This window comes from Mytilus californianus, unplaced genomic scaffold, assembly GCF_021869535.1.
Source record: "Mytilus californianus isolate M0D057914Y unplaced genomic scaffold, xbMytCali1.0.p SCAF_2, whole genome shotgun sequence".
In the NCBI taxonomy this organism is placed as follows: Eukaryota; Metazoa; Mollusca; class Bivalvia; order Mytilida; family Mytilidae; genus Mytilus; species Mytilus californianus.
In genome coordinates this window covers 101,082,183-101,097,557 of record NW_026262668.1, presented here as the reverse complement: position 1 = coordinate 101,097,557, position 15,375 = coordinate 101,082,183, and the positions used below count along the sequence as shown (strand labels likewise).

The 15,375-nt window shown below is 32.9% G+C and overlaps 1 protein-coding gene across 1 annotated transcript; it reads left to right on the top strand.

Moving 5' to 3' along the window:
• The first annotated feature begins 3,217 nt into the window (after positions 1-3,217).
• On the top strand, positions 3,218-14,667 carry LOC127730592 (rho-related GTP-binding protein RhoE-like). The gene is made up of 5 exons (XM_052239055.1): positions 3,218-3,644; positions 8,791-8,881; positions 12,514-12,623; positions 12,916-13,038; positions 13,282-14,667. The coding sequence occupies exons 1-5, from the start codon at positions 3,522-3,524 to the stop codon at positions 13,525-13,527; spliced, it is 693 nt and encodes a 230-aa protein (XP_052095015.1). The 5' UTR covers positions 3,218-3,521; the 3' UTR covers positions 13,528-14,667.
• The last annotated feature ends 708 nt before the right edge of the window (positions 14,668-15,375 follow it).

Sequence of the window (15,375 nt, the reverse complement as noted above, 5' to 3'; positions counted from 1 at the left end):
TAAATATGATGTGTTAAATGTCCAGTGGGAATTATTACATAAATATGATGTGAAATGAATCCCGAGGAACAATTATGAAAATATTGTAACGGTGGGTGATAATGATCTGTAAAAAATACAATTTCAAGACTGGTATGCTACATGTACCAAGACAAGAACAATTCAGAGAGATCAAATAATGTACGGAAATTCTAAGAGATAAAGGATTGCAGATTTTATATCATGTATGGACATTCCAATATCCCGGCGGTAACGAAATGGCCAAAGTCCTTGCGACAACTATAGCACAGAAGCAAAGGAACTATCACCAAAGAGTAATAATAACTCTACAGGAAGTTAAACAAGGAGCACACAAGAGCACTGACAAAATACAAGAGAAAACGGGACATATCAGAAGGGGACCTTTCAGAAAAGTTACAGACCATTAATCTTATTATCTTTTTATGACTAAACGACATGATAGATACTTAAGTTTATTAGTTCAGATAGGAATTATATGTAGATGCATATTACTCAATTATTACAAGAAACATAGAATTCATATATTGCATGATACATAGAACTCAACTATTACAATTAAACGAGTAGGCCACACATATGAACCTCGAGGAAATGTGAGTTAAACAACAGACGATGTCCAACTTCTTAGACAAAGTTAGCCGATTTAAGCTCAAGACTGTCAACCGCAATCTTAGCCAGCGCAACAATAACAAGAAGAGAAAGGTATTGCAAAGAGAGAAAAAACACCAAATGAAATAAAATTTGTGCGACGAGGTCACAAGAATGAGAATTGAAGATACTAACAAAGTTGTCTATTTTCTCAAAAAAAAAAAGAAAGAAAAAAAATCTTGATAAATTAGAAATTGACCTGTGACTAAGAGTATTTTCAAAAAGCGCTACATGCACGCTGGCTTGTAAAACGCATAACTTATTAGCAGAGCAATGAAACTGACTGTCTCCTCCTTTAACTGCTTTCCTCGCAAGTATCGCGGTTCAAAGCTGATAGTGTTTGTCATCTCATAACCTTAATATGACAACAGAAAGAATCAACTTCATGCTACATTTTTATTTTTCAGCAGAATTATTGGGTGGATACTACCTATGTCCTTTTATAAGCAAGAAAGAGGAACAGAACATAACCTGGTTCAAGCGGTGTCTGAATAGTGTTCTGGGGTTTAAGTGGTATATGTATATTAAATAATGTGACACTGTATATTTCAATAGACCGGATTTTTCTCTTAGCAGACTAGGGTCTTTTTGGTAAAAATTGCAGTGGGTAGTGGTCAGATAAACGATGAAAGGTCCGTGGAGTCTACAATTTGTTTTGGTTTTTTTTTCGTATTCTTCGGTATGGGTTTCATGCATATTTTTGGTACTTAGATTCCATCTTTAACATTAAATGACAAATACTAACTTCAACTTCTGCATTCATGCAGAATGTTTACCACAATTCACGTATAGTCATGCAGATCATTATACTTTGAATAGAGTGTTAATAGTTTTAAATGTCCACTATCGTTTTCAATAGTGGTACTGTCTTTATGGAAAGACAATGGAATTCCTACCAGCATCTTACATGCAAATTATTATTGTTTAACCTTGATACAAAATAAATAGCATCGTCCTCAGTCGTCTATGACTTTTAAATATTTAGGTCGGTGATCAAGAAGAAAGCGGACTTGTTTGATTTTATAGATAAATAATTCACAATAAAGAAACAATTTTACTCAGGTTTACGTATAAAACTTAGAGGGAGACTAAAATGTATTTATGAAATATGATTTTATAATGTATGCTGAAAATACATTTAGCTTAAAATGTTTTACATATATAAATATTGAAACAGTCAAGGTTATTTCAAAATCTCTGCAGATATTGAATTTCTCATAAAGTACTGAAACGTTGCATGCATGATAAAATGGTGAGAAAACGTAAATTTAATATTGTTAGCATACGTGAATGAATATATTATATATGAAAATATCCCCACTTGAAAAGTGACATGAATTGGATATGGAGAATCATTACCCTCCATTTACTAGAAATGCGGGTAATTTTGTTACGATAACTTTCTAATCTTTTATTCCAATGTTATTAAGAACCTTATTGCAATAACGAAGGATTTTTTTTTTTGGAAGCAGTCCTGCTACCAAAACACACGCAGAGAGCGAGAGCAATCATCGGCACTGTCAGTTTTTACCAATCTAATTAAAATATAGATCTCGGATTTCGTTATACTACATATGTAGTATAACGTAGTATAACGAAATCCGAGATCTATATTTTAATTAGATTGAGTTTTTACACACTGACTCCATCCGGCCTGTACATTTCCATTGTTATAAGATTCTTCAAGATTATGTCTTGCAATTTTCAGTCCAGGACTTCAATTCTTGGCAAGCGGGTATTCAAGTTAACATCGAGCATAAAAACTCCTACATTTGGAAACCATACCACTTATAATATTATAAATACACAAGCACTTGTCTCTGAAAAATATTTGTTCCCTATGATATCTTAATCAAGGATACAAATCCTTGCCTTAATATAACAGTATTTTTCTCAAGGACAAGTGCTTGTGTATAAATATTATCAAAAAGAAAGAATAGCAAAGTTTTAACTTCTTATGAAGTTTTTCATAATTCTAAATTCTTCAACTGCAATTTGACGAATAAATCTTGTTAGTGCAGAAGCGATGGCTATTTCAGCTGACGATACTAACAAAAATCCAAGGATTTGTATAGCAAGACTTACTATACAAATCCTTGTTATATCTTATTCAAGTTTACATAATTTAGGTCAGTGGCCTTAAGTTATGATTATTTTTGATTGTTTATTTTACTATCCGATTTGACACACCTGTATTGAACCAATTCATTACATGAATGAACACCGGATATGAATTATTTACCTTTAAGCTGGGAATAGTATACTGACAAAATGTCAATATATTATGTCCAAAAGTAGGGAATACCATACGTTAAAAACAAATACAGGAGCTGTTGATTTTTAAGAATTAATAGTTCACACTGTATACATTTAAAAACAAGGGTAGATGAGTTTTCAAAAAGATGATGCAGTTTAAAGTTGAAACAATGTTTTAATTTTCACTGAATATCCCGTTTCAAACCTCTCAAACTTTCAGGTGGAGACAGCAACGTCATATTTTTGGATGCTCTGGTTGGCTGGATATGTAATATGTACTACACATGCGCGATATGCTCCATTGAATATCTATGTTTATGAATGACTCGTGAGAAAGCATGCAAGCAATGTCTGTAGTGTTGTGAAAGCGACGGAAACGGAAAGAAATAGTCGATTTTCGTGAAAGACTAATCTATAACTCATGACTCGGAATTTTTCTAGCATTAATTAAGTTTCTTACACCCTATCTGTGTTGCTGGACGATTCTTTTAACAAGGAAAGTAGAGAAATTCATTTAAATTCACATGTGTTAAAAGTTATTAATTTATGAAAGAAAAACATATTATAATTGTGAACAAATAGATTCAAATGATATCATGGGACAGAGGAACGAAGAACCAGAGGTGACAACTGTAAAATCTAAATTAGTGGTGGTCGGAGATTGTGGGTGTGGCAAAACTTCTATGATCAATAGATATGTGAAGGGACTCTTTTCAGAGGTAAGCGTTTGTCTTGCTTTGCTAACTTGATTGCATTACATGCTTTGAAATAGTAACCAAGTGGCAAATAAATGACAGTAAATTAAACTTCGACGAGAATTAATTAGCTTTAAGAATTTATTTCATTTGGGACATGTATGTCTCTGATAGGCCAAGGATTTGTATAGTTACTACACAAATCCTTAAATAGACCTATATATTTAGTTCTAGCTAGACCTTTTCTTCGGAAATTTTGTTTAAAATCACGTGAAAGCTTTTGAAAACGACAAAAATTTGACTGGAACTCTTTTTCAAGGAGGAACCTCGAAAATGTTTCCTTTAAAAGTTACACGATCCGCGCCATCACATATGAATCATTGTTAACACTCTTACATGTATTTTTTTTTAATTAACATTCCTTAATTCAGTCGACATCGTTGCTTGTTTTTATATTGTTTTATACAGTAAAGTTATAAAAGAAACGTATTTTTGATAAATAGGAAAAAAGAAAGAGACCCAAGTTTCTCTCGGTTTCTTAAGCTTTTCAAAAGAAAATATTTGATATTTTGGGCAGTAGAGATTTTTTAGACTGATATGATTTAAATGAATGAGCCACAGGTATGCTGATAACACACCTGATCATTTACCTGAGCATAATAAATGTCAAAACGTTACATCAGATGTATACTTAAACTACAGTAAATCCCCACAACAGGTGATAATGTAATCATTGTTTTATGACCGACAGAATATCGTCTGCTCTATATTTGATATGTCAAGGGTGACAGATGGAATGCGAGATCCCGAGATATAATGTCTAGGATCAAATTTGCCGACTCGCCAATTTAAGCCGAATAACCCAGTCTTTATGTAGCGCTCACTGATAGAATTTGACTGAGGGGTTGAATTATTCGAGTTTACTATTTTGTAAGTAAAGAGAAATGTCTGAAGACCGTATGTTGAGCCCCTCGAGATGTAAATGTTTTGTGTCATTGGGTTTCTGTCCTATTGACGTATCCCGCTGTCTTTTTGACGTGTCCCGCTGTCTTATTGACGTATCCCACTGTCTTCAATGATTGACGTATCCCACACATCTTACAAGGGACGGCTAGTTGGTATCCTTTAGAGGAGAGGTGGGCAGGAGGATTTTTGTGTAGACGGAATTATACTTAGTATATTGACCACTATGTCCCATTGCTTATATTTATCTAACAGGACCGCTTGAACTTAGAAAATTAAATGAATATTCGATGGGTTTAAGTCTGTAAATTAACAATTTATCAATTTGGAATCACTTAATGGAAGTCTGTCAAATTTGGACTAACTCTGTTATCTCTTCTATAACGACAATTAATGATATAGTGGGGTTGCTCATAAAACTTTTCACTCGGTTTCGCAGATCATACCAGAGACATTATTTCTTTGTGTATTGTATATTTTCACTAAAACTTGCATATGATCTCTGAATCCTCAATTTTCTTTCTTGACCTAGACAATGAGCGCTAATTCTTATTTTGCTCGTGTAGAATATTCAACATACATGTAGGAAAGCACTTACTTTGCATCGAAGGTTTAAATAATAGAATTTCCATTTATCGCATAGGCTAATTTGGCTCATCGTAATCAATGGAATTATATAATAATCAAATTTTTCGACATAAATAAATATGTTTATATAATATTATTATATAAATCACTTTGGCATTACTTTATTATAGTTTTGCATAATATTTTACAACTTAAGATACAACATAAATTATAATGCCACAAGAAAAAGAAAAGAAAAAGTGTTAAATTAGTTTGTTATCGCAGCATTTGTCTTCGATTTAATGTCATTTGATTCCATTTAAATTAAATATAAGATCGCTGAAATTGACCCAAATTCGGACAGTGCTTGGTAGGGGATGTCATCTATAGGATAAATTTAGATAATAATAGATTAAACCTTCAATATCTATTCACAATATTACATTCACAAAATTGACAAGTAGCACGTCGAGTATTTAAGTGTCAAAAATACGAACAGGTAAAATCTGATAATGATCCTACATTTCTTAGGATTGCATAAATTAAGCAATGCTGAATCTATATCTTTTATTGAAACCTCCCACCTCTGCTTTTGGCACCGGTTATAAAAAGGCGCTAACTTTGTGCGTTAAGCAGATTTCTTGATAAAGTTTGGTCTAACTAACAAAATAATGTTTACCCTCACAAATTTCGTTCACACGCAATGCAAATTCAGATGAAAAGCTATGGAAACGTCCTATTAGTATAATTGAAGTGGATTATACTTACAAATGTATTGCATATATTAGGGCTACTGTATTTGTATGAAACTTATACATTTGAATTTCAAATATTTAACAGGATAACCATCCTTCACGGTCTTTTGTAGGTTAACATCAAATGCATGTAAAATTGATTCACTACATGGTTAATTGTCATTATATATACAACTTCGTTCCACATTCAGAGAAAGTTTGTTTTATCGTGTTTCCAATTAACTGTTATCTACAAAATAAATATACACAAGTAAATAGATTGATATGATGAAGCCTTCCGCTTCCTTCTCTCATTCTCATGTTAGTACCCTTATACGAATACCCAAATGATTTGTTTCATTGTAACGTTAATTATACCACGCTTGTACAACGCATTTGATACAGAAATGGCATTCTTATACAGTTCAGATATTTAAAACGACCTTTTTTCTCAGAAGTAGCATTACTTTTCAAGTTTGAAATGTTTAATTGACTGGAGTAAAATCTTAAAAAAATTATATTTAATATAATGGTAGAATGATTACCAGTATGATTTCGACATGATAAAGAGCGGAGTTGGGTATTCATTAGACTATAAAAAAAATCAATGGAGAAAAAAAATCACTGAGCGGATCAGTTACTCTTTTCTTAACATTTATTCGAACTTGTTTTATGAATGACCGATCAGCTGATTTTGGCATGCATTTTGTACATGTAAACTCTTGTCAAATTCCGGAGAACTAAAGATAATGGAAAGGTTCCAAATTTGAAAATAATACTATATACATGTTTTGTAGGTGCGTTTTGGGTCAGTATTAGTTTGGCATTAAACGATATTGGTGAATGGAATTAAAAAAAAACCCCGAAAATTCTTCTTTCGATATAATTAGTACAAGGAGTATAAACTCTCCGACTCGCCGCTTAAACCGCATGATTTCACACCTAAAATTATTTCAGCAGAGATCAGATTTCACGAAAACCACACTATTCGGCCTATCCCGAAAAACCACATCTAATTTATATCATAGATTTTATAAAAGTAATTTATTGGTATTCCCTTTATGTATCACATAATGATTTTCATTGATACACCGTCACGGGAATGGATTTTTAACACACTTCAGTAATTTAGTATGAATTTTTTTCCCACATATTTTGATATTAATACAGATCGAAAACGTATTAGCTGTTCGGTAGTCCGATCCACAAATGAATAGAAAAAAAATAATATACACCAGAAAAGTTCTAAAAGTGCCTGTATTTTTTTTCCGAAAGTGACCCCGATTACTCCCGGCAGTAACTGGTTCGATGAATACAACCAGATTGTTCTGGTTTTATGATAAAGTTTCCATAACATGCTTAACATGACCGACAATAGCTATCTATACAATTGATAAGAAAAGTGTTTTGTAATCTCAGAATAAATGTTTTGTCAGAATGCCACTTAAAATATACAGGCATTTGTAATTCTTACTTCATCAACTGAGAATAAATAAACGATTGCACTTGAACATTCTTTTCTGTAATCTATTCGTTATCATTTTGATTGATGTCCCAAACATCACAATGTTGTGCCTCTGAGTCCTAATAAATTTGTTCGAGAAAATATTACACGAAATCCACGAATTTCCGACAAGAAATGAGTCGTAAATTGTGTTACGAGATTTTACAAAGTATGCGATTCCAAAAACGTCTAATGAAGAAATTTTTAAGCAACCTTTATCGGAAATGAAGTCATTTTGTACAACCAACAATTTTGCTGTCGATCTTGATTGTGTAGGTGACGGTTTATTAATCGCTGAAGATGAGGAGACACAGCAACCCTCATATTGAATAAAAGATAAATTGTCTGATGACACGAATGTCCCTGCTCAAGCTTTGCAATTTTCCAAGTTAAAAAGGGGCATAACTCTAGAACGGTAAGCGACTCACTGCCCAAATTCGAACTCTCTGAAAGTTTTGGTTCTTAGCATTGTGTATGAGTTTCATAATTTGCATGAGGCAAACTAAAGTTAGAGTGCAGAAACGAAAATGGGACGGACGGAAAGACGGAAGGACGGACGATCAAGGGCAACATTTAATGCCCCCGATGGTGGCATAAAAAAGAATGACAATGAAACGTATTATCTACATGTACTAGTAGGTGTTGCCATGGTTTGATAATTAACTCGTTTGTCGCCTTTTTTAACAGTATGGTTAAGAAATAATACAGCGTTTCATAGACAAAAGCAAAGGTGATTTGAAATGCAACACTTGCCCTCCAGAGGTATCCAGTGGTAGAAATAACTATTTACGGTATTTTGATTATAACGTTTGCTATTCTTTGGAGAAGGTAAAGATTGATGTTTATCTGATGATACGGCGGTACATTATCTTGATTATGTCTGCAATATCAATATAATTTGTGCAGGTTGTAAGAATATTTAACATGTGCCAACAATCAATCCTCAGTTCGGCATACCTCTGACATGTTTCATAAGCCCTGATGGCTTGATCCTTTCCAAATATTGTGGGAAATATTTGTTTTGTAAACAATTTATTCGAAAGAAATAAGAAATAAAAGATAAAAGTTGAAGATTCAGAAGCCTTGCATTGTCGGGTTCAATTCTTTGTCTGTTTGGGTTCCTATGTCTGTTGTTTTTAAATGCTAAAGGTGTCTGTACTTTGTCAAGTGTGTGCTACTTTGTAGCCCTTGATCATGTGCCTTTGTCTTTTGCAGTATTACCGACCTTTATTTTAAGCTGTGTAAATCTAAAGATTATCTGAAAATTTGCGCACATCCACACTGAAGAGTGCATCCTTCTATTGTCATTTAATTGCTATCTTCTTGATGCTCATTCATTATATCATGTGATTAAAGAATTAATCAATGACCACATGCTAAACTACTTTTTTCTACCTTTCAGACATATACAGCAACTGGTTTTGATACCTACACATCAACTTATCATGTATCAGACACATACAAGATACACATGTCAATATGGGATACGTCGGGTAAGTTTTTTCATTATTGTAGAAAGTAAAGATAAGATATTAATACATCCATACGTCATTTCATGTGCCGAAACCCATGTGATTTAATTTATCATTATTGCTATGAATATAACACAAGCAGTATCACAGGCTGAGAACATACAAGTCTGAATTTTGTAAAAAAAAAATTTAAAGCGGTACAAAAACAACAATTCGTACTATATTGAGAATTTTTTTCGTAAGCATGTATTTTTTTATTTGAATACCACCATGATTCATGCCAGTCGGTGTGCTTGTCTGCCAGACATTTGATTACAATTCCTCTATCAAGGTTACCCACTTTACTACAACGACAAGCGATGGAATTCGAAAAGAATTTTGAGCAGAACGTAGTGGTATTCTTAGCCTATCCTTCCCATTACACAACTATTACATATGTTTCTGATTTATAAGTACCACTTTGATGATACTCGACCCATTAACTATTAACGACTTTGATCTCTCCTAACATTAGTCATATAGTTCTACTTGAGTATCCATCAATTACTTCATATTTGATACGAAATTACTGTTATCTAGAAGATAATTGTGTTAATTTGGCATTATAGAATAGACAAAATAGTAATCATGCATCTTCGTATGTCCTAATTATAACTAAATGTCGTCCATTGTCTGTCCCTAATGGATTTTATAACAAGCATTTGTGAATATAAAAAAGGATGTACAGGAGGGTTGGATCCTCCCTTTCTCCGGAATTTGATTTTATAATGATGTAAAAATCGATGAAAATTAAGTAGGAACAATCCTCTTTTACTTGCAGAACCTCCAGAACCATCGTACCTTTTGAAATTTTCTGAATCCCTGCCTGCTTGACAGGTCGCCATTCCATACAAAAATAAGATGTGGTATGATTGCCAATGAGACAACTATCTACCAAAGTTCAAATTAAGTGGAAGTATAGTTAATGACAAAAATATAGTGCAGAACAATATGCACTGTGAATCCGTACTTCAAATATGCCTATCAATAATAAAAACCAATTTCCCATCCTTAGTTCCAGTACTGTTTAACTATGTGATATTACGAGAAGTTAGTGCTGCACTCAATAGAGAAGTGCAACAGAGAACACATGACTAGAAGACAATGATTGATACATTGTATCAAGTTAATTGCGAAGCGACAACTAAACTTCAAGTGAAAGAAGGCATGATCTCCGTGCTAAAAGATATTGCTTTCTGTTACATTTTGTGTACTTTTTAGTATTGCTTTAGTTGTATTTTCTGTCTGTTACATTGCGTATTCATTGTTACGGTACTATTTAGTATTGCTTTAGTTGTATTTTGTGTCTGTTACATTGCGTAATCATTGAAACTGTACTATTTGGTATTTCGGCGATACCAATATGAAAGCGTCATTATAATGCTTATTCTGGACTGGGTTGTTTCGCAGATCGAGGTAAAAAAAAAGGAATGATTGAATAATCAAAAATAGTTAACCCCTACCATGTGTTAACGTGCCTTTCCCAATTTGTTTTGGTCTCTAAAAGAATTTTTGTGTTGCTGATATTTGTTGGTAGTCTGTGTAAAATTATTCACAACTTTTCTGGACTCAAGACGAGTTAGAGGTCGACATTTTGTTTAGCGTAGGCGTTGAAGACCGTCTAGTCCTTAGAACTTGTCAATTTCATTCCAGTTAATGACAGAGTATTAATATTTTAGATGTTTTGTATTTTAATATCGGCATGTATCTATTACATGTATTACTAGACTGTTAAATTTAAAATATCCTTTCACACGATAATTTACCAGCAGACGAGCTCTTCGTATTTCAGCAATACCTTTAATCGTTATCGTCTGCTATGTGAACTCGTAAAACACAAAATGCTTGATTTCTTAATGAAATTTAATACAGCTATTTACTCACTCCCACTACATACAATGTTAAATAAATATTTGTCATGTTGAAACCTATCCGCATTCCACCCCTTAAACAGACGATTGATAATATATCTCATAAAACTTGTGGTTTTATTTTCTGTATATAAAAATCACAGTGTTGTTAACTGTAACGCCTTAAAAACTTCCATCCTTTATGTAAAATCTACAGAGTATAGAATTAAACTACACATGCAAACAAAACAGAATATGGGATGATTAGTAGTTTTCGGCGTACAAAAAATATAAACAGGAAGGTTTATACGCAGAATTACAAATGTATTATGGAATAAGATTTTTGTGCGTCCCATTCAGGTACTTTGATTTTTTTTAAATATATGAATAAAGTAGAAATCAAAAATAGCCATGTGTAGAGCCTAAACACATGCTAAAATTAGATCAGTTTTTTAAGAAGATGACTGCCTATAAAGGTCCAAACACATTTGCTTTCCATGGCAAATTTGCGTAGGACACAACTATGTAAAGTATACCTGTATAATCCTATTAGGTTAATCCAACAAATATGCTAATCTGGTTTATTTCAAACCAGGTCATTCAGATCACAGCAAATCCCTGTGGTATGTTAAAAAAATCTGACAATCCTTAAACTCTTAAAACCGTTTGTCCTCCGGTTTGGCTTTGTACATAACAGTACGAAAGCGATTGGTGTAAGATAAAGTCCACGAGCTTTTTAAAAAGGTTTGAAAATGATAAAAATTTTGAAGAACATTGAACGTACCTGTATATAAATAATATAGTCTTTTTTCATATTTATTGCAAACAATACGTGATCAGATCAAAGATAAAGGTAGAAAGTTACATGAACTATAGAAGAGCATAATTGTATAAGGGTGGGCTTTACAGATAGTTTGTCGACGGAAACATCCATTGACTGGATATTTACAAAACATGTACAAGATTAACTATACAGATAATACTATTGGGTTTCAGACTCGTGTCGAGAACTTCCGGGAGATCAAAGGTTTATCTCACGAGACGGCCAGCGCACAACTTATTTTGTAGAATGTTTCATTTGTGTTAAACTCAAATATGCCATTGCTTGAGATTCAAACCCCGGAAAAAGTAGCTTGCATTCAAGTGAACGACTGTCTTCTCTTCTATTACTCCTCGGATTAAAATCTTACAGAATTTTAAAATGTATTATATTTTTTGGACATACAAAATATTGAGCAAGGTGAATGAAAAAAAATCACCTTTATATCCTTCAAATGAACTTCCATGATTTTGACCTCGTAAATCCGACAGGTTGTATAATAGGTTTTCTGTCAGACAGAAACAGGTGCTTTCCTTCAGGATATTTATGATGTTCAGCTGATAATGATATTTTTACCTACTCAGACGATAACGGTTACACCCAGTAACTACAGCTAATTTTCTGCCCCAATAAACAGATAAATTGCGATCTGCTTACATAAATTTACATCAGCAATAATATATACTTGTAGCCTCAGCTATCGTCAATTTGTCTTGAAATATCAATATTCCTTGTAACATTTTTTCAGAACGGTAGGAGGGCTTGAACCTTGTCCGATTTATGGAGTTCTTAGTGCTAGAGCTTCCGACTTCTTACTTACGACCATTGTCTTCAACACAGGGTTTGCATACTGATATATAATTTGATTGTATTATATTCCAGTTGATCTCAGTTTCAAGTACTCCCAGAAGCATTTTAACGTTATTATTATTATTATTTTGCAGGAGATGCCGGATACAATAGAGTGAGACCGTTGTCGTATAGTGATGCAGATTTAGTTATAATATGTTTTTCTGTTGGAGACCCAGAATCCATGGCAAACGTTGTCTCAAAGGTAAATAGTTATACAATGTTCAACTTTATGGTATAGTGACTAAAGCATATCATACTTAATAAAAAGAATTTGCATTAAAATGTTGAACTAGACAGGAATACAAAAAGCATTGTTGCCTTCATAATAGACATAGAAAGTACACTTTTGAATTCTCCCAGATAGACCATTCTGCTAGAGTTTGAATGGACGAGTTGTGGGAATTTAAGATGTGGCATTTTTGGAATTTAGCTAAAACTTTTCATCAAATTTTTAATTTTAAGCCTGTGCTTATTGAAGTGTTTTCTGATTTCAGTGGATAATCGAAGTACGAGAACATTGTCCGAAACAACCTGTTATATTGGTGGGTTGTAAAACAGATATTCGTCCAGACATACCAAAACAAGAGGAAGGATCAAAGATAGTTAATTATGATCAGGTAATTCATTTATCTAGTTGTTCTTAAACTGTTTAAAAATCTCTTTTTCCAATTTATCACATTTCATTGTAAAGTTTTGTTGTCTGATTTATTAAAATATAAATATTTCCTTTCCATGGCAAATTTGCGTAATTTGACGTGTTTTTTGTAATGATGGCTGGATACTAGCACATCTTGTTTATATATTTTGTTTAAAATCATCCAACTTTATAATTAACAAACAATATATCTTTTTTATTTTAGGGTCTGAAAACAGCAAAGCATATAGGTGCTTTAGTGTATTCTGAAATTTCTTCAAAGACTTCTCAGCGAAGTGTTAGTGACGTTATAGAAGTAGCAGCATTGTCATCTGCCGGAAATAAAACATCAGCAGAAAGTCCTAGTTTACGTCGCCAGAGATCTTTCATAAGACGTAAAAGATTCAGTGGAATGGGAGAGGCTAAAATGCATCTGCGAAAAGAGGCAGCGAAAAGTTGTGTTGTGATGTAAACTGGTGTATGAGGCCATTCATACATTAATTCCTAGTCATACCAAAGAGACAACATGCTCATTCATTATTTATTTTTCTTGATTTCATGTTATTTATTTAAAACACACAAAGAGTACCGAAAATGTAACCGGAAGTGCTTAAGTGGAAGATGTAATAGGTGCTGTCATCAAATTCATTGTTCATTATTTGTGCTTTTATATGATTATATCTTGAGTAGATGTAATATAAAAACAAAATAGTATGTTGTATTACAAAATATTTGCTGTCTGTGATACAAGAATGAACATTAATGATCTCAGTAAATGGGTAGATTGAATTTCCATGTGCAATGAATGAAAACTGCTATGTTAAAATAGGAATGCCTTAAGATTTTAAGAGAGAACTTATTGCTATAGTTTGATCAAGAAGAAACATATATATGATTAGTATTAGAAGACAAGTTTGACAAAACAACACCCATCCATTGTTGCAGATTCGCCTTGCCAAATTGTTTTATTTATTATTGCACGCTTTAATGCAAATATATGTACTAGTTTAACCTCCAATTTATATTATATTTGACCTGGAAGGTTTAATGTTAACAAAATAATAGATTCACTAAAGCAGATTTTGCACTGTTGGATGGTGGAGGTTGGATACCTGTTTTCAATATTTATAATTTTTCACACTTTTTAAAAGCAACTGCAAGATGGAAGTGGATTGTTATTTTTTCTTTGCTAAATAGTTGACAAGGAGGATTTGTTGTCTTCCTTTTTCATGGGAGTTTAAGAATCTTATCCATTAAAAGTGCAATCATATGTCTGAACGTTTATTAATTATGTGTGAGATTTATGTGTGTGTAACACAATTATGTATTGGTGAGAGTAGTTGATTCAGACTGGTGAAAGTAAAATATTGAGTCATTGTTCGTATCTGTCTCATGTTCAACGGGTATATTGGTGATGTTGTTAAAGATGCAAAATTCTGATCATATAGAGAAACAACTAATTCTTTTAAGTGAACAGAATTTCGCAAAACAACACAAATATATATTTTGAAGCAAAGTCTTTCATACGGTTCAATTGACATGAGTTTGTCTGAGTGATATATTTATGAGTGATCTGTACATTGTTATTTTTGCAATAAAAATTGCGAACCTATCTATATGTTTCTTGTTTATTTTTATTAACTTGTGTACACTGAGAGGATACTAATCTCTGACACAGTAAGCCACTCACGGTAAACCCGTGAACCTCTGGAACAGTAATTCTCCAACTTAGATTATCGATGGTAATAGCAGCGATGAATAAATAAGAAATCATGCTTTTCTTTCCCAGTTGTTAATTTTCTGCTTCCTGAATATAGATGCAATATATTAATACTGAATGTTATGCAAACAACAATCAACGCAAGACAGAGAATGGAATGTAATATATATAAAAACACACGTATAAAAATTGCGGTTTTTATCCAACGCAATCACAGGTTTGAACGTTGTTTTCAATTTAGACTTGTTTATATTTTTTCGTTTGGGCTTGTATTATATTTGCCTTCGGGTTTATATGATCCGTTCATCATATTTCGACTCTTTCAAAATTCAAGAGTCTATCATAAATTGAGGTAAATTATATGGCCTTCCAAATACCGTTTCGATTCCTAACTTCACTGAAGAGACATTAATTGTCGAAATCCGGATATGGTGTACACATTTTTGCACCTCGTGTTTGCGGTATACTATCTTTTCCGCAAGTTTATTGTTTACTGTTTGGTAATAAATTATTATAAGATCCATTTTATTACATCTGGTCATACGTTATTTGGCAATCGCCAATGGCAGTCAGCAGGGTTTAAGAACATCAGTTGTTCGA